At 42.2% G+C, this 25,173-nt stretch overlaps 1 protein-coding gene across 2 annotated transcripts in view; it reads right to left on the reverse strand.

Moving 5' to 3' along the window:
• Window positions 1–222: 222 nt before the first annotated feature.
• Window positions 223–25,173, reverse strand: part of sema4f (sema domain, immunoglobulin domain (Ig), transmembrane domain (TM) and short cytoplasmic domain, (semaphorin) 4F) — a 41,712-nt gene continuing 16,761 nt past the window's right edge. For both annotated transcript variants that reach the window (XM_026299196.1, XM_026299195.1), the window contains exons 2-15: window positions 8,703–8,848; window positions 7,995–8,054; window positions 4,931–5,029; window positions 4,331–4,442; window positions 4,101–4,220; window positions 3,855–4,009; window positions 3,584–3,765; window positions 3,347–3,488; window positions 3,015–3,228; window positions 2,670–2,779; window positions 2,397–2,548; window positions 2,249–2,301; window positions 1,953–2,143; window positions 223–1,777 (exon numbers count right to left, since the gene is read on the reverse strand). In XM_026299196.1, the coding sequence (XP_026154981.1) occupies window positions 1,067–1,777; window positions 1,953–2,143; window positions 2,249–2,301; window positions 2,397–2,548; window positions 2,670–2,779; window positions 3,015–3,228; window positions 3,347–3,488; window positions 3,584–3,765; window positions 3,855–4,009; window positions 4,101–4,220; window positions 4,331–4,442; window positions 4,931–5,029; window positions 7,995–8,054; window positions 8,703–8,848 (2,447 nt within the window). In that variant the 3' untranslated portion in view covers window positions 223–1,066. The remainder of the gene's footprint in view (window positions 1,778–1,952; window positions 2,144–2,248; window positions 2,302–2,396; window positions 2,549–2,669; window positions 2,780–3,014; window positions 3,229–3,346; window positions 3,489–3,583; window positions 3,766–3,854; window positions 4,010–4,100; window positions 4,221–4,330; window positions 4,443–4,930; window positions 5,030–7,994; window positions 8,055–8,702; window positions 8,849–25,173) is intronic.

Consider the following 25,173-nt stretch of genomic DNA (forward strand, 5'->3'; position numbering starts at 1 on the left):
GCTACGCAAAATCTGTTTTAAGAAACTTCATCAATAATAATTTAACAATATTTATTAATTATGATTTAAGATGGATTCCTGGGGTATAAGCCAGTCCCTCACCAACACAACCATCTGACAGGATTGTGTGAGAAAACACACAGTCAAAAGGTGCAGAATTTACTTTCAGTTTTGGTCCAGCTAAAAAAGCACTCCACCTTCTTCATATAGCAACAGTAATACTGTGTTAACAACAAATTTTTAGATTTTATTACAAAACAACACGACAAAACAATACATTTTATTTTAGACCAGTCTGTGAGGCTAAAATAAATTTCACAGCCTTTAAAAATCATTTCCTTTCTGCCTCGGTAGCTGTCAAGTTTCTTGTGTCTTTCGTTTTAGGTGTCAGTGTAGGCAGGAAGCGCCTGCTCATGGCCAGTGTAGTTAATGACTCGTCTCTAACAGTGATGTCTGTCTGTTTGAAGCCCAGGACAGGTGCAGTCTGATTAGGCAGTCTATGGCTCAGCAGTTTTTTGGTGCCTTTGGACTCAGGGATTTTGAGTGGCATGTCAGAGACAGATAAAAACAGTGAGACACAGGAGAAGTGCAAAAAGACTCAAATTGCACTTTTTTTGCAGTGCCATTAGGAAAACAGAATGAGAGCTAATAACAACAGAAGTTAAGGAGAAAGACAATATGGCTTTTCCATGTCCAAACATGTAGACATTTCATCTTTGATTCTTTTGAACTGCCTAACATCCCACTCCTGTTCACGTCCACAGAAAACTTATTAAACTTATATTTACACGTTTTATTTACATCTGACACATTTATTTAACTGTGGCTCTCATCCTGACGAACTCATAATAAATAGTCTATTCCAACACTGTAGTATGTTTCTTTGTCTTGTTCTTTCCATACATCTCACATGCTTAGTTATAAACGTATCTTATATTCTCTTATACCTCTGTCATCTCTCTTCATGCCACAGTTCCCATTCAAAGGCATTTGGCAGTATCCATTTTGCATTTCTCCCAGTAGTAGTATGTTTATTTGTGGGCAGCAAAGTGGCGCAATCAATATTTCATATTGAACTTTCTTCACACCTAGCCAGTGGAGCTGATGATTTAAACATGGGATAGCTGGCAATGTCCTCCTCTAGTCCTTTTATTCCTTCCCCTAACCCATCCCCCAACCCCTCATCCACCTCATCCCCCTCCCCCAGTTCACTCTCTCCCCCCTTGGGCCTTTCCCTCTCCCCCGTCCTTCCATCCAGCATGTCTGCAGCTAAAATGTCTGAGGCAAACTTCAGCCCACCGCTGCTTGCATACAGAGCATTCCCGTGGCCATTGCTTGGGTTGCTGTGGATCATGGTGCCGCTGTAACTGTTACTATGGGGACCACCATTACCCTGGCTGCTAAGGAGGGTTGTTGTTGTGGTTGTGGTTGTTGTCCCATTTCGTTTGTCAGTCAGCCGAAATGCCTCGGACATCAAGCTGGCACTGCTAGGAGACTGCGGAGTGGTCGAGGAGCCCAGCAAGTCCCGGCCCTTCTCTGACGACAGTGAATTATCTGGCAGGCGGTTGCCCTTACAGTTATTGCGGCGCCGCCGGGTCATGAAGTACAAGAGTAATACACCAAACACTAAACCCCCGCAGAAGAAAAGGATGTATATCGCCATGATGTGACGACCTCCAGCCTTCGCCACTGTTCCTCCTGCAGTTGGGCCCTCTAATGACAGCTGATAGGCTGCTCTGCGGCAGGGGGCGGGGTCTCTGATACCTGATCCTGTCTCCTGGAGAAGAAGAGAGAGTTGCTTATCTGGTTGACTGCACCTTGTTCTACCTTAATAGATCTGTGTGTAAAGTGAGAATTATGCAGCGGACAGGCTGCAGTAACAACATAAGTTACAAATGAAAAGCAGAATTGAAAAGCAGCAATTTGTTTGTTTGCGTGCTCATAGGTTGTACCTGGCATGTGCAGATGTACATTCCCAGGCTTTCCTCTGTGACAGTCACCTCCAGGTCAGAGTGGTGCTGCCTGGTGTGTCTGTGCGGAGGATGCTCCCAAATACAGGGCCTGGGAGACAGCTGGACGCACGGCAACAGGAGACGCAGGCCGACGGAAACTCGCAGCTCCCTGATGGAGGGGGAGCAACGCCCTGCGGGGGAGGGCAGGTTTTACACACATTTGAAAGCGACAAGGAGTTTGACACTTACACAGTTAGCAATCTCTAAATCAAGGCACAAAAATGGGATTCACTTACTTTCCTGTATATCACATTTCGAGGCATCATCTACCGTATCACCTGGATCAGCCCTGGACACACACAAAATGAAGTCACACTAGAGTTTTAACAGGAACAAAGAGCTGCCTTTGATTTAGCTTTTTTGTGATATATCTTGAAGAATTACTTTGCTGCTGAGTTCTGGCAGGCTCCTTCCCGTTTGTTCCACATACAGCCCAGTCCTCTGGCTCTGGCACACACTTCACAGTTGAGATACAGAGTGCAGCCTTTGGCCTGGACACGGGCCAGTGACAGAGGGCTGCCCACCACAGCCTGGCCCTGGAAACACAAGGAACTGTTACAAAATGACTCAACAATAAAACTGATGTGTCACAGATGAATACAGACAATAGCTGTGTGAGTTTGAGGAGGTATGTGCTTGGATGCAACAGCCCTATACCTTGTGCAGTAATATATTGTTAATGGGCTCCTGTGAGCTGAACAGAGGAATCTCCTGCAGTAAGGTGGTGTTCTGGCCCACTACTTCCACCTGGTGGAGCTCCCCACGGTCTGCAAATCGCACAAACATATATGGTCAACAATAAATCCTGAACTTTAACTGATCCTTTAACTACAGGAAAAAATGACCTTCTCCACAATATTCTAATTTATTGAGATGCACCTGTTTATCGTTTATCTGCCATGTCCATTACTTTTATGTCTATGTCCTATTTAAACAACTTTCATCTGTATTCTGGGTAGTTTTGACCATCAGTTTGAGTTTATCTCTGTGTTGCGTATCCACCTGTTCCAAGGTGGAGCACCACTCCTCTCGGCTCCACCTGGCTGTCTCTCTGGTTTACTGCCAGCTTGGTGTATCTAATTCCTTTCCGGACCAGCAGGGGCGCCGCAGTAACGCTGGTCTCCATTAGAGGGTGGTCCCTCACGAATGTCAGCACCTTATCTGGAAGTTTTAGGGAGGTGTCAAATCCTTCAGCCTTTAATGCACTGTTCAGACACTAAAAAGGACAGAAGACAAAAGTTGTGGGGAGTCTGAGTCATTTACAGTAGAAGAGTAGAATATAAAGAAAGGCATTGTGGGAAGTATAGTCAGATAAGAGATATATAGTTTAATACCTGACCAGGCCTCGGTGTGGGGACAGGTTCAGGGTTGATCCAGTTTTCACAGGTCTTCCTCAGCTCTTTAAAGGGGCCATCCAACACTTTGCTGATGTCAGACAGACTGAAAACACACACTGCTGACAGCTCTTCATGCTCCCTAAGAAAAAGAAAAAGAATGGTTCTAGTCTGTTCTCTGAAGTCCCATGAAAAGGATCCACTTTGCACTTCACCCTTGCTCGTTTTTCAGCTTACCACTGGGAGCTAAAGAGTCCATAGAAGTGTGTGCTGCTGGGGTCGCCTTGTGTGTGCTGCATGGTGAAGACATCGGTCAAGATGTTGTAGCGCTGATTGCTGGGTTTGTCCTCACACACCAACTGGGCCTTGAGGAAGGTGGTCCAGCGTCTCTGCAGAGTCTTCATCCCTCCCACATCAGACTGAACAAAGGGGGAAAGACACGCTCACTGGGGATTCACTTAAGGCAAATGAGAAAATAATCAGTCCCTCATTCAAGATGTTGGGTTACCTTGCAGACTCGTGCCACCCTGGGGACTTTGACTTTGGTGTAGAGGTCGTACTCTTTGGCCACTTCGGTGAAGAAGAAGTAGATCTTGTCATCATCTCCAGTGGGGTTGCCGTCTGCAGACTGCTCTATGAAGGCTGAGCTCACAAACTCTGGGTCTGAAAAAAATACCAAGTGAAAATGTGTTTGTGTTGTGGTGTCAAAAGGATACTGGGGGTTTACAAGTGAACATGTGCATGAATGTCTCACCACTGAGCCAGTTGATGGATCGTTCGGTTCGGATGCGATCCTGCTCAGGGCCCGTTGCCCGGGAGATGTCGAACAGCGTTCCCAAGAAGTTACTGGTAGCTGCTGTATATAAAATACCACCTAGACACACACACACACACACACACACACACATAAATATACGTCAGCTCAGGCTTACATACTGATGAACCAGACAAGATGTAATCAGTCGATAGTCCAGCGACACTTACCTGCCATAACAGCTGTGTAGTGCTGACTAGGCTCAAAGGGACACTTGCCCTTCCCCGTCTCCATCTTCACCCCCCCATCCTCAGCTTTCTCCAGGGTGAAGGAAGAGAGCTCCTGAGGGATGACGAAAAGAAGCCGAGATAAAGACAACTCTGATAACCTAAATTAATAATAGGAGCTTTTTACTGTAGATTATTTTTCTAAACTGATTGTAGTGACGATTCTTGCCAGTTGTCTTGTTTCCTACAGTGACATTATAACTGACTCTAATTATACTGCCTTATGCTAAAAGCTTTAGTGACTCTGCTGAATGTACCTGCTGGAAAATGTCACTTGCAAGAAAAGATTTAAAAGCTTTTGTTGGTTGACTGACATCACACATTTTCTTATAATTAATGGGAAGAACTTTGTGACTGACAGATGAAAAGGTTTAAATGTGAATAAACACACCACAGTGGGAGAATAACAGTGTAAGAGTCTGAGGGAGTGTGTGCATGTGCCCTTCACTCTCTGGTAAAGCCCTGGAGTTTGACCGATCCTGTCAGCTCTGAATACACACACTGTAGGTGAAAACACACATATAGAGCTACACACAAACCTACCAGGAAGGCACACTGGGGGTCAAAGGCGTATGTGCCACACACGTAGACGCGTCCATCTCCAAGAAACTCCAGCAGGCGGATGTAGTTGTGGCAGTCAACCTGCAGGGGGACACAAAGACCCAGAAATAAAGACAAGCTCAATCAGTTTTTACCTCCAGGTTCCACTTTAGAAACCGAAACAGAAGCTTGAATATTTTTTTTACATGTCTCCATTTATTGCATTTTGATTTGATTGTTAATGGTCTTTTTAGTTTTTCCATCATAATCAACATTTTATTATGTCAATGAATAAAGTCAATTAAAAGGTCCACATCCCACATGCAATGTTGTTTATGGCTGTTGTATACCTGCTATGATTACATACAGAGTCAGTGTTTCTATAAACAAGATATTTAGTTTCTGATTATAAATGTATGTGTGTTGTTGGCTCAGATCAACCACAGAGTTCAGGAGAAAGGTTGGGGTGGATTCTGCCAACAGCTGGAGTGACAGTGATTCTGATTGGAAATTGGAGAGCCCCACTGCTGAAAGAGAAACTCGAGACTCACAATTGCTAGCAGCAGAGACCACCCTTATAAACTCTCTCTCTCTCTCTCTCTCTCTCCCTCTCTCTCACTCACACACACACACACACACACAGGCATGTAATCTGCAACCTAAGACCACTTATTTTTTATATAATAATACACAGAAAGTATCCACACAGGTGTGTTTCTTTGTACATCTCTGATGTTTTAAGCCCTCTGTCTTTTTTCTCTCCTCTCTTTACAAATATATGTCTTGTCCACAGCTGTTATGGAAAAACACCCCCACTGTCACCTCCTGAGGTACCATGAAACCATGACACAGTCACTTCTTAGAAACCTATGCATGTGTGTGCCTTTGTGTGTCATCCTGGATGCACACCAGGCCTGAGTCAGCTCTTCCTCAGGGACCTGATCCTCTCAGTTTATGTCACCCAAATAAGCCCTGGCCACCACCACTAAGCACCAGCCCTCGCTCTGGTACAGCTCCATATGAGACGGACAGGGTGCCAGGGAGGGGGGGGGCTCAGCCTGGTAACAATGGGATCAGCCTGGGATTAGCTGCTACTTCATTGGCCCAAATGAACCTCATTCATACTGATAAGCTTCATTCACAATCTGGTATGGGGTGGATCAAATGGCTCTATTCTATTTTATTTGATTCTATTCTTAATTATAATTAGATATACAGTACTTTTTCTTTTTTTTTGCGTTAAAATCTTCTGTGGCTTCAGTGCTCACATTGGAAATGTAATGCATTGCCCCCACAAACATCTAAAGCTTTCACACTAACTGACACTTAGAGCAATTTTGCAATAATTACAGAGAAGTGTGTATATATATATATATATATATATGTGTGTGTGTGTGTGTGTGTGTGTGGACACAGCAGAACTGTCTTCTCTTCACCTAATGCTCTGGTTTCTAAAAAAACCCACAGGCTTATGTTTGAAAGAGATGAACAGTAGAAGCTTTAAGTGGAACCAGCTCCTGTGCTGGTTCATGTTATAGTTACAGCCCAAAATTTTAAATCCAGTATATTTAACTCCAGTGAAATACATCCCTGAGTATGTTTTGTGTTTGTTCTAGTCCTGGTGATAGCAGTGAAGCATTGTATAACTTGCTCTGATTTGTTCCTCTGAGTGTTTAGTTTTTGCATGATTCACACTCACACACACACACACACACACACACACACACACACACACACACACACACACACACACACACACACACACCACCACCATGTCTCCCTGGGCCAGCTTCAAGGAAGTTTCCTGTTGAGTCTGTTGTCTTGTCTCTCTAATCTTTATCCATCTCTTCCCTCCTTCACTCCCTTTCTCTCTGTGTCTTGTAACAATGCTCCCCATCCTTCCTCGCTCACTGTCTGTCGTTCTTCCCCTTCCCGTTTCCTTCCCTCGTTCTTTTCAGTGCTGACTCCCATGTAATCTTATAATCAGAAAGAAAACCTCTTCTTTCTCTCTTTAAGAGTGGAAGGCAGAAAACTGCTCTGATGAGGGTTGTGTAAAATAGGTCAAGACTAATTGCACTTTCCTTCCGTTAAAACACTGACCTTCCACTGGCTGTGTTTATATTTTCATTTGACCTCATTTTTCTGAACTGAAGGCGTTTTCCAGGAACTTTGTTTGAGCATTACCAGCTCAGAGTCACTCCAGACCCTGCCTTTTAATGCCAAAGCTCTATTGGCCTGGTCCTGCTCAGTAAACTGTCAGAACCAGTGATTCAGTCAGACAAATGTAGTGTTCGTTTACTGTAAGCAGATGAGTTGATGTCCTATTGTCATCACACATAATGAGATGTACAGCTTGAGTGTACAGTTCGCTCTAGTTAATCAGTTTCCACAGGCTGGACATCTGTGACTTACACATACACCCTCTCGAACTGTCGAACTTGTCTAGGCACACACACAAACACATACACACACATGCACACACACATGCACGCAGACACACACGCACACACACCCCTGATGATGTCTTGGCGTAAGTCCCAGAACTTCCCATCCGACGCCTAACAACACGGGATCGTGACATACACACACACACACACACACACAATCACACAAACAATCCCACACACATGAAATACGGAGCAATGAACACATTTCAAATGTCGGGTGCCGCTGAAATGAAATAAATTATACTTCAGACTCAAAGATACAGCAGGTTTGGGATTTGACAGCTTTTATGAATCCTGAGGTATCACAAACTTAAACAAAGCTTTTCCTGCAGGGAATATTGTGCTTTCCAGGATATTTTTGGATGTTTCCGTTCAGCATCATTACAGCAGGATTAATGGAAGAGACAGCTACTGTAAATACTGTGAGTCACCGTAAATCTCTCCGCTCTGCATACAGGCATTAATTGGTGTTGGCTCTTAGAGCTGTAGGAATTAATTTACAAAACAACTCAAGTGTTTGCATTGATGAAAAACATTTGAAATACACACATATATATATATGTATATAATACAGATGCTGAAATGAATTAGAATGACACACAAACACACACAGCTCTCACCTCTGTCTTTCCCTTTGCCACACAAGACCTTCTCTTCTCCTCCGGCACATCCCAAGTAATCTGGAGAAAAGAGACACAGCGACCTGGATCAGTCTGCTGATAAGTGTTCAGACTGATTACAGAACTGGGCCACAGTTCCTGTTCTTTGTGTTTGCAGCATTTTAGTCTACAGGCTTTGACTTGTCATAGTAGGAAAAGCACAAGTGTCACTAATAACATTAACAAGTAAGCCATAGCAGTGTGAAATAGAATTCAGCTATCTGTAATTTTGTTATTTACACCTGTACTTTTCCAACTGTGTGACTTGTCAAAATATCTTCTGTGAAAAAGGTCTTATAGCTCTACAGATAAATGCATTTACTGCACCCCTGCCAACTCCACACCCTTAAAATCATTTAAAATGATTTCTGGACCCTGCAAATGTTACTGTGCACTTTGAATCCAGTCCAAAGGCCTACATTTTATGGTTAAAAATAATAATCCTGATAATACTCATCTATTTTGCAAACCTTTACAAAGCCACAGCCTCCTCACGGTTCACACAGCACGGATGTTTTAAGTGTTATTAGTGGAGCTATTTATTCACTAAGTGTGTTTCCATTGCACTTCACCACACTGTCTATTTATTGATGGTGGTGAATGTGTCATTTTGGTTACCATGATAGAAAAGTGTTTTATGTGGGTCACACAGAATAACTGCCCTCCTACCTTGTGTGGTGGTTTGGCCAGTCCGTTGGTGTCTATGGACAATATGGCATCCCTGGCACCCAGGAACAGCCTGCCCGTTGAGTGGTCCAGGAGGAAGGTGGTGAAGTTGGACACACCCCCGAACGTCTCCGGGTCCAGAATGATATCTGTGGACAATAAAGGAGAAGGCAAGTTAGTGCTGCTGTGAATCACACTTGTGATTTCATCATGGGTGCTGTACGGAGCTGCAGTTGACAGGAAACTGTAGTGATGAGATCTAAACCAAAGATATATCTTTTTACTGTCGCATAACGTAAATGTGAGCGCAAAAGGCTGATGAATAAGATAAATAAAACATTATGTCACTCTGCCCTCTCACATCATCAGAGCTACAGATTAACTCCTTTAATCCCTCTGAGTCTATCTCTCTATCACAAACCTCCACTGTATCTTTAGCTTCATGTCTTTATGACTCTGAAACTTCCACCCAGATTTCTATTTGCCCCAGTTTCTAACATGTTAATTCAGAGCCCGATCCACTGCTGAGGAGAAATACAATAAATTAAATTATGCACAACCATGATATATAATTAATAATGCATTATACTTTTACATAATACATGATGTGTAATCTCAGCTATATTTGTCTCCTTAATATCAAATCTATCGCTAACAGCTACGTCCAAGCCTTTGTATTGTGTCTCTGCTTTATTTGTTCTATCGGTTCATCTCCCTCCTACTATTGTCTGCCATCATCGACTGCAGAACAAAACATATGTGTGTGTGTGTGTGTGTGTGTGCGCGTTCATGTCCCAGCTGCTACGAGGGCACAGCTGTGTACGGAGCTTTTTTGGAGTGCTGGTGGGACAGCGTGTGTGTTTATGTGTACATACTGTAGTCCACCTCTGTGTGTGTGTGTGTGTGTGTGTGTGTATGTGTGATGGATTTAGCAGGAATTTTTTTTGAAGTCCTGCAGTGCTGACCTTTAGCGACCCTTATGAAAAAGGCCAGACGTGCTTAGAGAGATCGGAAAATTCACAGAGGTAGACTCATTTTCTATGAAAGAGGAACCGATGGTCGGTTTCTGATCCGCTCTACATCCCTGTCAAACACACAGTTGCAACCTCAGCACAGATAACGAAGACGCTCTGCCACAGCTGATTAAACACTGATGTGATGTTTGCTAAAATTTACTAACATTAGCCACCAAATGCCACCAGTCACACCAGACCAAACAAGGCTGAGAGGCAGCAACATGCTCGACTGAGAAATGATGTGCTTTGTTTATCAGTTCAAGATTTCATTTCCAGAGGACTGTGCTTTGTCTTCCTTCAATGGTCACAAAGTCTCCATATAAGATATTTTTATCTTCATCTCTTAAACATTCCTATCATCTTCTATTAACAGGCATTCATAAATATTAGTCAAGAGGACAAACAGCAGTACTTTCCATAATGGGCCTTGTCCACTCACTGATAATGTAGAAATTATAAAGAGCTCTGTTTTATCCTGTAGGCAGAGGTGAGGAGGTGATGATGACGCACACCAATAGGGTTTTATTTTCAACACAAACAAGGTAAAAACAACATTTATAACAAAAACCCTCTTTGAGTCATCTTCATTAGGCCAATTATTAAAAAAAAAAGATAGATCACTAATAATTACTGTTAGAACTTGATATGCTGCACAAATGACATGAAAGAGAAAACCGTTGCAGGAAAATCCTTTGAGGATCACAAATGGAATATGGAGGAACATGACCCCCAATTTGGCAGCTGTCGACTAAAAGATTCAAACTAGTACAATCCCCCTCTGTTCTCTCTACGGTGGAGGGGACTCAAAGTACCAAGTTGAATATTCTGATAAATAGCACTCAGCTGTGACATGGTTTTCCACTTAGAGCCTGTCTGTGATGTTCTGCGAAATGAAAAAAAGATCCCAACACACAGACATCTGCCTGTAACTGAATCAGATATTTTCTCTGCCCTGACTCCATCAAGACTCTCTCATCCACTCCATCTGTGTCCGTTTCCCTTACCATCCTAAATGAATGTTATTTTTCATTCACTAAGAAGCCATCTGCTCAGCTAAAAGCCTCCAGGCAGTCAAACAGCAAGCCGGGCCCTGATTTGTTAACAGAGAGCTTCCACTTCCTGAAAATCAGCCAATGTGAGTAGGGAGATCGCAGTCTGTTAAAGCAGATGCATATGCCAGACAGAAGCGCACATTTGTTTAACTGTTCCTCAAAGGCACCATAGCTGATAATGTGTGTATCTGTGAAGTGCCTTGGTGTTGCCCTTGATTAAAAGTTAACTTTCATACCCTGGGCTAATGAAATAAACAGCTTCCTCCTCAATCTGTCAATCAAAACTGACTTCAAATGAAAGCTGAGGGAGATGAGAAGGCGGGCAATAAAACATTAGAGACCTCTCACTCGCATTCTTTCCATATTTTTGTCCCTTTCGTGGCTTCTCTTCATCTGCTTCATCATCTGTGCTTGCATCATCAACCAGCCGCACGCCATCAATAGACAACACTATTCTCAATTCACTATACAGCCTGTATAGTGAAGCCTGTAGACCAACACAAACATACACACACACACACACACACACACACACACACACACACACACACACACACACACACACACACACACACACACACACACACACACACACACACACACACACACACACACACACACACAGATACATGCACAGACAGCCAAGCAGACATCATTGCTAGTGACACAGGCCAAAGGCAAGGTCTGGAGACATGTCCTTGTAAGCTGGTCCTCACCGGCTGTGTAGGGCACAACCGCACATAAACACCTCATACATGCACACACGAATACGCACAGTGCCACCACCTGCTGTGCACCCTAATGTAGAGGGAGGATTCCTAGAGGTGCACCATCTGCCCTGTTCACATGTATTTGTGTGCACAGACCTCTCAGCCCGCACTTCCAGTTATACACTAGCATACAGAAAGAAAGAGAACCTGCAATTTTGTGTTTTCTATCTCCCTGGTGTCTTTCATCTCCTGGAGGACATGCACAGCTGTTTGTTAGAAGCGTTTTCTGAAGACATTTAAGATGGTATGTGTCACAAGGGAGGTGAGGATGCTCTGCAGGTTGGGAAAGTGCCTGCTGTCTGACAGCAGGAGCCTGCAGCTCACCATGTATCAAATATCACCTCCCGCCTGTGTGTCTTTGCACATGTGTCGCGTGTACGTGCAGATGCATGTATGTAGTAGTAGAATTATCAGAAGGACACGAAGAATGGAAGGTTCAGGTTTAAATGCAAATACAACATTCACTCTCTTTTAGCTCTATTTTTGCTTTTTTTTGTCAACTCCTGGAGGAAGTATCTGGCCCCTCAGCTGCTAAGTTCTTCATTTCACTTCGCCGGGCAGTCACTAACTTTATCTGTTTGGTGCTGGGCACGTAGCGTTCTGCGGGTTTAGCAGAGCTGCTACACTACATTTGAAAGCGATGATGAGAGCAGCGAGAGGGAACCAAAACAGTAAAGCTGTGGGCCAGAATACTAAAACTATTTTTGAGCAAGTGCAACATGCTTCATAGAGCTGAATAATTTTAATATCAAATTATTGATTAAGTTACTGGTAAATTACTGTATGGGATTTATTAGGAAATACAGCTGCACCCTAAAAATGATAACATGTCTGAAAAACCTGGTGACCTTAGACACACTGAAATAAAAAAATCACACCCAGGGTATAATTTTAAAATATGACTGGTGTGAGTATAAATGAATAAGGAGTCCTAAAATACAAAATCCTCTTCCCTGCCATGAATCATTCATTCATAATACATTAAACATGACTGAAAGGCAGCCAGGGAGAGAGACCAACAGAATCTGTGTGTGTGTGTGTGTGTGTATGAGAGAGCGAGAGAGAGAGTGTGTGTGGCATGTCCATTAAGGGTTTAATAAACTGGCTTTTGCTCTGGGGGAATCAACCCAGGTCTCTGGCTGTAGGGCATTGTGGGACTCGACCAAACAGGAAGTGATAAATTATACACCTCCCTCCTTCATCTGCCAATCAAAACCAGCAGGATGGAGAGAAGAGATGCAGAGGCACACACACGCTCCTGCCCCCACATTCTATCTAACACACACACACACACACACACACACACACACACACACTTTCTCAGCTCCTATGGTGAGACAGGACACAGCTGCATGAGCCACACAGTCTCTGCAGAAACACACATTTATGGCACTATCATCCACTCAATGCCATTTTCCAGCTGCTGTTTCCTCTGAATTGTTCAGCAGCAGTCAGTGGCAGACATACTCCACAGGTTAAAGGACTATAATGTCCCAGCTTTGACACTGGCCCATTCAGCAGAGCACCTTGCTCTATGCTAAAACTTCAGAAAACTAGATATAGATATATGCTGTAGATATAGATATAGATATGCTGTAGATATAGATATAGATATGCTGTAGATATATAGATATATATATATGCTGTAGATATATAGATATATATATGCTGTAGTTATAGATATAGATATGCTGTAGATATATAGATATATATATGCTGTAGTTATATAGATATAAATATGCTGTAGATATATAGATATATATATGCTGTAGATATAGATATAGATATGCTGTAAATATATAGATATAGATATGCTGTAGATATAGATATGCTGTAGATATATAGATATAGATATGCTGTAGATATAGATATAGATATGCTGTAGATATATAGATATAGATATGCTGTAGATATAGATATAGATATGCTGTAGATATATAGATATAGATATGCTGTAGATATAGATATAGATATGCTGTAGATATATAGATATAGATATGCTGTAGATATAGATATGCTGTAGATATATATATATAGATATGCTGTAGATATAGATATAGATATGCTATAGATATATAGATATAGATATGCTGTAGATATAGATATGCTGTAGATATATAGATATAGATATGCTGTAGATATATAGATATAGATATGCTGTAGATATACAGATATAGATATGCTGTAGATAATGATAAACCATAGATATAGATAAAAGCCACCAGACTATCCTTGTTAATTTTTTTCCACTATTAAACATAATAACAGATGTCTAGACTCAAGGTGGTGTCAGTTCATGTGGAAGTCATGGCGACTCTAAATTTCCAGTAGGTGTGGTTGTGAGCGTCTCTGTGTGTCGACCCAGTGATAAAATGACGACCTGTCCAGGCCCTTTCACACAGTGTCAGCTGGGACTGGCTCCAGCCCTCTGTGACTCTGTACAGATAAAGATAATGGATGGATGGATGACTATATTGTGTTTACGTTGTAGGGATTTATTGCAAACAGTAGCTTAATATGAATGTAATTTATAACACCAAAAATCCCAGTGTCTGTTCCAGCACCCAGACTGTGAAAATGACACACACTAAGCTTGTGTGTGTGTGCATGTATGTCTGTAATGTTTGGTTAACCCCTTCTCATTGTTTCTAAGCAGTTCATTGTCTGTGCATTGATTGATGACACAAATCAGCTATTCAGGCAAATCCTGTCCCAAGAGGCGTTTCTAGAGTGTGTTGAAGTAAAGAGTGAGGGAGGGAGGCAGTGGTTTTAGAATATGGACTGAAAATAAAACTACAGATAAATAGGTTGGTTCATATCTACTGTTTAAACAAAATATTTTCCTCTGGACTACACGTCCTTTCCCATAATCTTGGTTCTACAAAACACCATACAGTCTCATTTAATGTATGCATGCGTGTGTGTGACAGATCAAAAGAGAGGAAAAAAAAAAGAAAAGAGAAAGATGAGCCTCCTCTTGTCGTGATCACGGTCAGGTTCATATTTTCTTCAGTCAATGAAGAAGCTTACAAAGGCATCAAAGCTGTGTAGTCATTAGATCTACAGAGAGACTGGTCAGGGTTTAGCTAATGTTCAGTCGCAAACATGCCGACACAGCTGAACGCTACAAAGGCTACATCATAACATCTGTTAACACAATTTTATGCTTGGATGCACTTGAAGTAGAAAATGTTTAATTCTAGCGGAGTGTAACATTCATTTACTTATAATAAAGCACAGCAGAAATGATACAAATGAGACCATATAGCAAATAGTGTCATTTTCTTTCATTTTCTTCAAGCCTCTATACAAATTTGTGAAATCGAAATTACACTGTCTGTAAGAGCTACCTTATCTCAACAGAGGCAGCATTTGAGTATAAGATTAAAAAAAATAGATAAATAATTTCCATGGATGCACCAGCTTAATTATAAAGCATATGTAGTGTATAAATGACACCAAATGAGAAAAACCTACCAAAAGAATAACAAGGTCACAAACGAGAACACAGCCTCATTTTCCTTTGAGTTATACTATATTGGCAAAGCTCTGCCTGTGTGCCTGCAAATGTAATCAAGTCTAATGTAACAGTTTATAAGAGCTTTATGGCAGCTTTAATAAATTATAAAACCAATTCTGACCCTGAAATGAACATCTTAATGAAAAACTAGTGTCAAAGTGTCTGTGTGTGCGTGACTGAGCTGAATTCACAGTGTATAAAAAAACCCACTAAATCTATAGGACCTTCAAAAGTGAATTAAGGCCTTAACAGTTATGTTTAACAGCAATTGAGGTGCCTGTTTGATTTTATGTAGAAAAAAAAAAACAGGATTAGCACCAGTTGTCATGTCCTGGTTGTACCTAAGCACAAATGTCCCAATGAAGTAATAGTAGCTTTACCCTGTTGTACCTACTTTATACTACATATTTGGCCTCCTCTTCACTCAGAGGTAATGTAAAGGTATCAAAAACAAATAATGACCCTGACATACAACTTTGGCTATATAGTTATATATATAGTTTTATCAAACATAAAGAAAAAAGAGAGGAAGGAAGGAGAAAGTTGGAGATGTAAGAGGAAGGAAAAAACACATCGGAAAGTAAACGATAGAAGGACACAGAGAGCAAGGTAGAGATGAGCAGGGAAGAGGAAGTGATCCAATGACACTTATTGTTTCACTACTCTTTTACTTCTGTATTTTTCTTTTTTTGTTTCCTCTTTGAGGGTGTTGCTGTGTGCAGTGACAATTTTAGATGAATAAAAAACAGTAATGATGATATTCCTTTGTGGGAGTCCACATTGCTATAACTCCAGTACTGTCAGTTTCCAGCCTCCCACTACCTCTTGACTCTTCCCCAGTTCCTCTCCCTCCCCCACCTCTCTCTCTCTCTCTCGCTCTCTGGCTCTGGGTGATAAGCAGTAGCAGTACTAATCAGGCTTGCCCTAAATTCACCCATGCCCTGCAGGATTAGCATGTGCAAGTGTGTGCATGTGTGTGTCTGTGTGTGTATGTGTGTGTGTGCATGTGTGTATTGGTTTAGAAGCTCTATGCCTGCAGCATTCGCCAGCTCTCACACAGGAGGTATGTGTACATAAAGCTCAGTGTGTGTGTGTGTGTGTGAGAGAGAGAGAACTTCTGTATGAATGAGTCATTGAGACAACACAATCCTGTTTTTTTTTCTTACAGTAAGCAAGACAGTACTGCTAGATATATTAAAGCTCTGTTCTGCATCATTTACATATCTCACCATAATATCCTATGCAATCATATATTTCATGAAAAGCAATATCATGTTTTTAAAAGTCTTTCTGCATATGAATGGGAAGAGGTGGAGGACATGGAGACAGAGGCAATATATACTGTATGTTGAGAATATCCACTGTACCACTGCCCATTGGCTAGTTTTCCTTAAAAATCTGTTTTCCAAGAATCACACATCACACACACATTCTCACCTGCTCTGTGTGTTTAGGTTCTGGCTGGTGGATTCAGACTAAACACCTGGAGAATTCATGTCTCCAAAGCCAAACAGAACAGGAGCCGCCATAACATCTGTTACACCAGAACAGCTGCTGAGATGGTCGTCTTTTGACAAGAGTTCATGTCTGCGAGTGATACAGCACTGTGCTGAAGGGCACGCTGTCACTATCAGCTTAAGGGTTGCTATTCTGTAGCTCAGAATGACCTTTGACCTCCCCGTGGTTCATCTATGAGTGCTTGTGGTGAGCTCCACCAAACTGAATTCTCCACAGAAGATGTATCATTTTGGCTTTAATAGACACACAGCTTTTTCACTGCGTTGACTTAACAGTGTAACACTGTTGTTACTGTACAGATGTTTTCCCTCTGGTACAGAATAAAGCTGAGTGAAGAAGAGCCGGAGAGTTAAACGGGCAGAAACAGCAGGAGAGAGCAGCAACCGAGCAAAAACCAAATGGCGTGACATCAACTCAAAACCCCAGAGACTTATAAACACACACTCAGACACATGCACACACACACAAACACAGATGTTTTTCACCTGATGTGTTTGGTGGGTGGCAACACCAATTTGTGGATTTTGATTTGTGCTCACTATTCGATGCAGGCCGGTACACACTGTGGAGCACAAGATATAAACACATACACAAATACAGGCTGATTTTTCTTTTCCACTATGTGAGCTGCTTGTGTGCAGGCAGTATATGTGTGTGTTGTGTGCTGCTGTATGATTCAACTTTGTATTTTTCCCTTCAGACTTAACTGCAGACACAACCACACAGAGACCCCACACATTTCCCATCAAACCAGCAGTAACCACGCGGTTCTAACTAACATCTGCATGTGGTGACACGGTCACAAACCCACAGAAAAGGGACTTTTCGCATACGCATGTCGCTGATGACTTCTAGGGCCCGCAAAGCAAAAGGTCAGTGTTGTTCAAATGGGAAGAACAATAGACCCGACCCATATGAACACACACCAACACACATCTGTTGCTTGTGAAAGACAAAAGAACTTTTATGATTACTGTGATGATACTCTGGTCACGACAGTGTGTGTGATAAAGCCCGGAAACACACAACATGTGACAAGGGAGTGTCATATTGATAACATTTGGACATCGATGACACATGAAGTTAAACGATGAGTAAGAAGGGCATTGAGGTTGACGGTGAGTGTGTCACGGGGAATAAATCCCTTGATTGGCCTTCACTGTGGACACAACGGTTTAATAATTGACAAAGGTGATTTGCAGTGGTGACACTCCTACAGATGTTCAACACAAGACTCCCTGTTTCTACACTATTTCTCTTACCTACTCCCGTACTGATTCTCACATAAGCAAAGTGAGAGACAGCAATGATAAAAATGGACAATGGAGTTGTAAAGGGAAGGGAAATTCCTTTGGGCAGAACTGTCCATTAGTGGACCAGATAGTAACAGTGACTGATCGGGGATGGAGACTGGCTAATCAACAACAGATGTGTCAATCAGCTGCCTGCTGGCCTGGATAGATGAGAAGGGAATGGAGAGGAATTTGAGATGCTGATTTTGCTGGCAGTGTGTTAGTATAACAGTTTTCCTTGTCTTTTTATGCAAGAGAAATTTCAGATTGAGAATCTGACAAAGAAGTTATCTATCTATCTATCTATCTATCTATCTATCTATCTATCTTCTGATTCCTCTAAATGTAAACCTAATAACTATTCATCACAATCACTTCTCCTTTTCCATCCTCTCCTCCCACGTTAAACTCTGTAGCTCATCCATCCCCCTCTTTCTGTTTCTGTAGCCTAAGGGAGGAAGCAGGAATTAAAGGTCAGGTCATAATTGTGATATGATTGAGCCTCAAACAGAAGTAAAGACGTGGAGACAGGTGGAAAAGAGGAAGCTGTGGAGGTGTCAGGAGCATCAACACAAATGATTAATGACAAGAGCTAATGACAAATAAGTGTGTGACAGCTTAACTGAGCAGTGAGATGAACGGAAATAAAACATGAGACTATTAAAACCAAGAAAGAGAGATGGGCACACACCCATCCTGCACGTTAAAATGAAACCATAGAGGTTTACCTCCCATGGTTAAAAACTATTTTCCATGCACTCAGCTGGCCTGGGAGGCACAGAAACACACATATATCAGGTATGTGCCCATTTCCTGGATACCACAACCTAACACTAATCACACACGGGTGCTGAACATTCTCACGAATGTCTGCTACCACTGACCACATTGCTTTTTCAACACATTACCTTAGAAACCCAACGTATAATCGCACAAGAATGTCAATAAACCCCAAATAGTTTTTCACATCCATTGCCACCAATGCGATGTTCTCACTTCCTAAAAATGTCTACACATTGCATAGTTATAGAAACTATACTTGATGTGAGGGACAACCCAGAGACAACTAACCCCACTTGTTTTGAGTCTCTTAGAAAATGGAAGAACAAGTTGTCGATAGCTTAGCCGACTACACAATTCAAACAAATCTGAGGAAAAAATAATGAAAGCCACTGATTTCATTCGATATACTAATGTGCTAACAGGATGTGAAAATGAACTGCATATTGTGCACCTGTAGTGGAAAGTGGAAGAAAACAACTCAAGCAGAACTGAATATGGAAATTATAAACTGGCTGTAAATTGTCAGGTGCAGCTTCCAATATGTCCACAACCCTAGAGATATGAAGCTGTAAAAAAAAAAACAACACAACAAATGTCTTCTTTGAAGGAGAGAGGTGTTGAAAATGACACATCTTGACTCCATAGTTTTTCAAAACACCCATTGTGTTCCTGATGTCTGGGGCCGGATCTATTCTGGACAACAGAACAAAGTGTCCAGTGTGCTGAGCCCCTGACAGACACCACAGATCAAACCACTGGCTAATGACTAACTCAGGTGTAGGTGTAGGTGTGTGTGTGTGTGTGTGTGTGTGTGTGTGTTTGTGATGTGAGCTGTGGTCCTCACTGCTGCCACTGAACACAGATCCATAAGCCTCTCTTGCTGGTACTCCGTGTCCCGGTGCTGCTCCCCGAGTGGGGAAAGAAGCGCTCCATACCTCCCTCTACCCCCTGGTTCTGAGCTCCTCTCCTCTTTCAGTTTCATTCAGTGTAAAGAACAATAGATGCTTTGTTAAACCACAAGCAACTCTCCCAGCACTGAAATAACCGGCTCCTCCTGCACTACAGAGCCCCAGTTAAAACCTGGACAGTACACCTTGCACACACAAACACAATTCACCATGAGGCTGTCAGTGTATTTATATTGGAGGTTACTCCCCAGTAGTTCTCAGCAGACAATGACACAAACATGACATGACATCCTCTTTGACCTGTGACCCCTCTCTCTAAGCAATCTGATCCTTTTACCCACTTTTAGTGCCACAGCTGATAACACTTTGGTATGAGTGCCATTGTGTGTGTGTGTGTGTGTGTGTGTGTGTGCGTGCGTGTGTGTGGTGGAACAGAGAGGATGATGACCTTGCAGCTGTAGAAACCAACACCAAACAACATGATGACAACATGGAGAGGCTCCAAAACAGAAAGACAGAGAGAGAGAGAGAGGTAGAGAGATGAATGCTTCCTGGTGGAGATAATAAATTTCAGCACTTCCTTTCCTCCTTTGCTCTATTGCCTCTTCTGTCTCCTTCTGTCCCTCTTTCCCTCCATACTTGGCTGCTTGTCAAGGTCAGTTGGATCTCAATATTGTTTTGATGCTTTTTTAAATTGCATTTGGTAGCACTTCACTACCCACCTCACCCAAATTGTGTGTGTGTGTGTGTGTGTGCGCGCAGTTTTGGAAGCTATTTAGCATGCCACCAAATCACACAAGAGAAACTCCACAGAGAGGGGGTGGGGGGGAGGAAGATGCTATGGGGAATTGGAATAAATAATGGGACTACAGAGAGTGAAAGGAAAAGAGGGAGTGGGGGGAACAGGAAATGGTGTTCAATGGAGAGATGAAGAGAGTGAACTGAGAGCTCAGGTAATGAAGTGAAAACACAAAAAACACCATCTGTACTGTCACTGAAGTTTTTTAACTGTGCCAAACTTTCTCCCTTTTTTGGTACTGATATATAAACAACATATTGCATGGTCCCATCGAAACAGTCCTGGAATAAAAACTATTAAGACCATATACAGTATTGCTAATGTTAATTGGTGAATACAGTCATTACTACATGTTATTATATGCATTACATAGCTGATCACTCATTTAAAGATAGTGATGTACATATAGAAGATAGGTGGTTTGAGAGGAGTCAGAGAAGCTATATCTGTCCAAGTGGAAAAACCCTCCCTTAACAGGGCTGGAGGGCTCAAACATAACTTGTCTTCAATCTACCAGGCTGCCCTTTCATCTGTTCCCAGGAAATTAAGGAACAGACAGGCCAGGTGTGAAGTGAAACCAACCTAAAAGATAAATCAGAGTTTCCATACCAGCTTTCTGTCAGACTGATGAAGCTACTCGGATGAGTACTGAAACGTTTCGACCTAAAAACTACAAGTCCAGTTGCCATGACTCAACCTCTAGATAATTCCACCTGGACCAGTGAGAATCTCCACAGACATTACATTACATTGCACGTCCCAACAGTGACCGGCTGGCTTTGCCTCTCTTGCTGTTAATCTGCCCTCTGTACTGTATGTGAGTGGCAGACTGAAAACAGACTCTGTACACTGATCTGAGCTCTGTTCCTGTTTGTTAATAGCATGTGGATTCGACTTTGTTGCTAACACCAGCTGGCCAGCTGTCAGGCTGATGCTAAGCAGCACAAAGAGCAGGAAGAGATGATTTAGTGTGCAGACATCCCTGCTGAAAGGTCCCTGCTCTGTGCTAACACTGATTATTAAAATATTGATGGATGAAAACTGGAAGTCATCCTAAACCTGGACTACTGAATTCACCTTTCCAGCATGAACAGCTTTGTGTTCTTTCATATGTACACCAGCTATTCTAAGATTTCTATTGTCCACACAGATCAATATGAAAACCAGTTTAAAACCAATAAAGAGCTGATTGATCTCCTGTTGTTTTGCTTTCCTAGCAGTCCTCTCACTCCCTCCATTTATGGCACAAACTCGCTGACCTGACGGAGACTGAAAAAGAGAGATGGGAAAAGCAAGAGGGGACAGACACACCACTGCAGTGAAACCACCATTTTCTGTACATCATTTCATAGGCAGGGCTGCAGTGCTTCAGTCTGCGTGTCTCCGATGTGACATATAGCAGCGAAGATCGACAGGTTAAGTGCCCTGTTCATGTTAAATGGGTGTCTTGGGTCCCGGCGTGTCTGCAGAGCTGATGGCTTTATCTGTCCTGCAGGCAACTCTGAGGATCCAGGGGACAAAGTGGGAGAAGCAGATGGAGCCACATGCATCATCTCAGTTGCAGCCATCAGTCTGGCTGATGGCTGATGATTTATCTGTTCAAGGTGACCAAACTCACATGAAATTCCGGGAGTGGAATGAGGAAATGATTACTTAGCATTAAAAATCAGACTTAATAACCAACGATACGTAGATGCTACAGCAACAGGTATTATGCATGTTGTTGGTATGATGATGCTCATCAGTAAATGTCTTGTATAACTTGGATGAAAAATGTGTTGGCATTTCTGAAATGTCAACTTTGCAAACAGTAATGAAATATTGCTTTGAATTTGGCTGGACAGCCGTGCTCTTTACAAATTCTCATTTTTGCCGGATTTTCATGAGCCCAGAGGTTTTAAAATTTTGACCTGTGTTATGTGATTCCTTCGCCAAAGCAGAAACATAATTAAAATCTCATCAGCCAGGAGGCGTTTGGGAGATTTCAGATGTTCATAGGAGAGAAGAGCAAAAATAAATACGCTTTCATGTCTGAGCAAACAAGTATCACAATGATTAGTCTTTGCATGTAAGTCCAGTATCCCTGAAATCTTTACCTACCCTCGGTTTTGTTGTTGAGTTCATAGAGTTAAGAGCCACACCTCTTACACACATAGACACACACACACACACACACACACACAGCAATGCATGAATAAAACATTTGTTAAAAGACATCAGGGTGTGTGTGTGTGTGTGTGTGTGAAACACTATATGTCGCAAACAATAGATGAACACAACAGTCACACGGGATGAATGCCATCAAATGTATCTCTCACAAAGAGCAGGCTTTTATAATCCACTGTCTGCCACGTAGCACGTGCAGCATAACCTGTGTATAATCAAATGCATTAAATCTCATCTAGATTATACTTGCACGCAGGAAACTTAAGTTTAAATGCAGCCTCCATTTTCTTAGAAATCAAAGAAGAAGTGTGACAAAGCTATTTGGAGACAGTTGTACATGTTCATTTCAAGCACACTGAAGCTGAAAATACAGGCCTGTGTGAGTGTTTTCCAGTTCAGCAAGATGCTATATGACAGTGTCTCAGTTAAGACATTGTATTCTGATGACAGTAATTTTTACACAGGTGAGAGAGGGAGACTTATTGTTACATAACGCACAGCTACACAAACACGTGACGCACATTTTAAACACAACGCTGAGAGCTTCTGGGCCTTGTAGAACCTCATACCCTGAACACACGTGGGACAGTTCATCCTAAATAAATGATGCAATTTATTTCCACACGGCTGAAGCTCCTCTGCTGATTCACTGCACTGTCACTGAGCTGGAGGACACACACACACACACACACACACACACACACACACACACACACACAGCAAAGATCTGCGCACACACTACTAACTTCCAGTGAAATGTTAAACATGAAGCATGGTGTGTTTCTGAGCTCAAGTTTGTGATGTCAAAGGCTGTTAGAGCATTTTAACCCAGGGACTGGTTGAGCAGAGGCAGATTGTTTGTATGAAATATTTAAAGTGAGACAGGATGAGGGGTGAGGCTAAGTTCAGCCAGCATGCAGCCATTGCGACACAGCTTCAGCATGTGATCAGCGGCCGCAGGTCACCGCTGCTCCGTGTTTTCAATTTAATTCATTCAAAAAAAAGTGATTCACTGGAAATGTTGTCGCACCAGCTTCTTACATTCAGAAATAACAGGAAACAAATGGTGGATTGAGATGGACGATCTACTTCTGTGGTAAAATATTATGTTGAGTTCATGAGTTGTATTTCCCTGCAAAGAAAACAGCCTCTAACACGGAGCTGTGGTTTGAATCTCAGCGTACATTTTCCTGTCATGGTGTGCATTGTGAGTTGCACCTTCCCCAGTCTGTCAGTTTCCTGCTGTCACTCATCTTGATTAGATGTCACCCTGCAATTGCCTCCATCCTCAAACAAGAAACAGGTTTCCTAAAGCCACTACAGGCAGTGAACTGGAAGAGGACAATAAAATCTAGAATGCTGTTTACAGTGATTTACATTTCTTATTTATTCATTTCTCTATTTAAGTAAAACAATTCATACATGTTCAAACTTCAGAGGTATTACCCAAACTGTGAAGGCCTATAATCCTGGGAATCAATATCAAGACATTATTGCTTGTGCCCTCTCTCACTCACATGATTAATCCCTGACCAGGAATCAATTCTGTCTCCACGAATGAGGAGCCTGAGGGTTTCTCCATTTAATGCCTGTGTACACAGCGCATGCTCAGTGTGCGACATTTCCATCCTTGGGTAAATGTTTGTAAGTTCAAGACGAGACTCTTGACAGTGAGAGCTGGAAAATACCACAGCTGTTTGTCGCAAACACGCTTTAGGACTCGTTTTCTTCAGTTGATCTTAAACTGTAATAGTGCATTGTGACACACACACACACACACACACACACACACACACACACACACTCACAGATTAAGTTGACTAAATCCTATAGTTGCCTGCAGGTCAAGATAATGTAAGTGTAACATTTGGAAAATATCAGTTAAGCCAGAGTGAAGGAGAGTAAATGAGAAGATAGAAAAATAGTTACAAACACACACACACACACACACACACACACACACGCATGATCAATAGGGGAAGAAACTATTTTTCATGCACCTATTTGCTGAGTGTATATTTATCATGTATGTGCAGCTGAATGCTAAGAAGCTGCAGTACTGTGGATACACATGTACTGCTTACTGTGCACATCAGCAGAGTTTAGTTTCATTGGCTTTGATTAAAGTTAATAGAATCCTGGCATCAACACAGTAACACACACACACACACACACACACACACACACACACACACACACACACAAGAACAAACACGTGAACACAGTATGTCTAGTTGTTAATCATGTCAGATGGGTTGCCTTCATCCATTTATCTATCCACACCCACCCACCCACACACACACTCACACACACACACATGCACGCACACACACACACGCACAGACTCACACACACTGGCAAATTGCTGACATGGATAGAATATTCCCATGTGTGAAGATGAGATTCCCAGCCCCCTAACCTGATTCCATATATTGGTTTCTCTTTTTCTACCTCTCTCATCTGCCACACTCTTGTGCACCTGTGTGAATCTTCATGTGCTGAGGTCTAAAGGTCATTTTCCATGATGCCCTGCAGCTACAGGCTCATCTGTGACGTCATCGTCACTCTGGGCGACAAGAGGAAATAAAGAGGCGGGGCTTTTCCTTCCTGACCCCCATCTCCAATACAATAGAAGCACACACATACACAC

The sequence above is a fragment of the Mastacembelus armatus genome, chromosome 18 (assembly GCF_900324485.2).
Source record: "Mastacembelus armatus chromosome 18, fMasArm1.2, whole genome shotgun sequence".
NCBI lineage: Eukaryota > Metazoa > Chordata > Actinopteri > Synbranchiformes > Mastacembelidae > Mastacembelus > Mastacembelus armatus.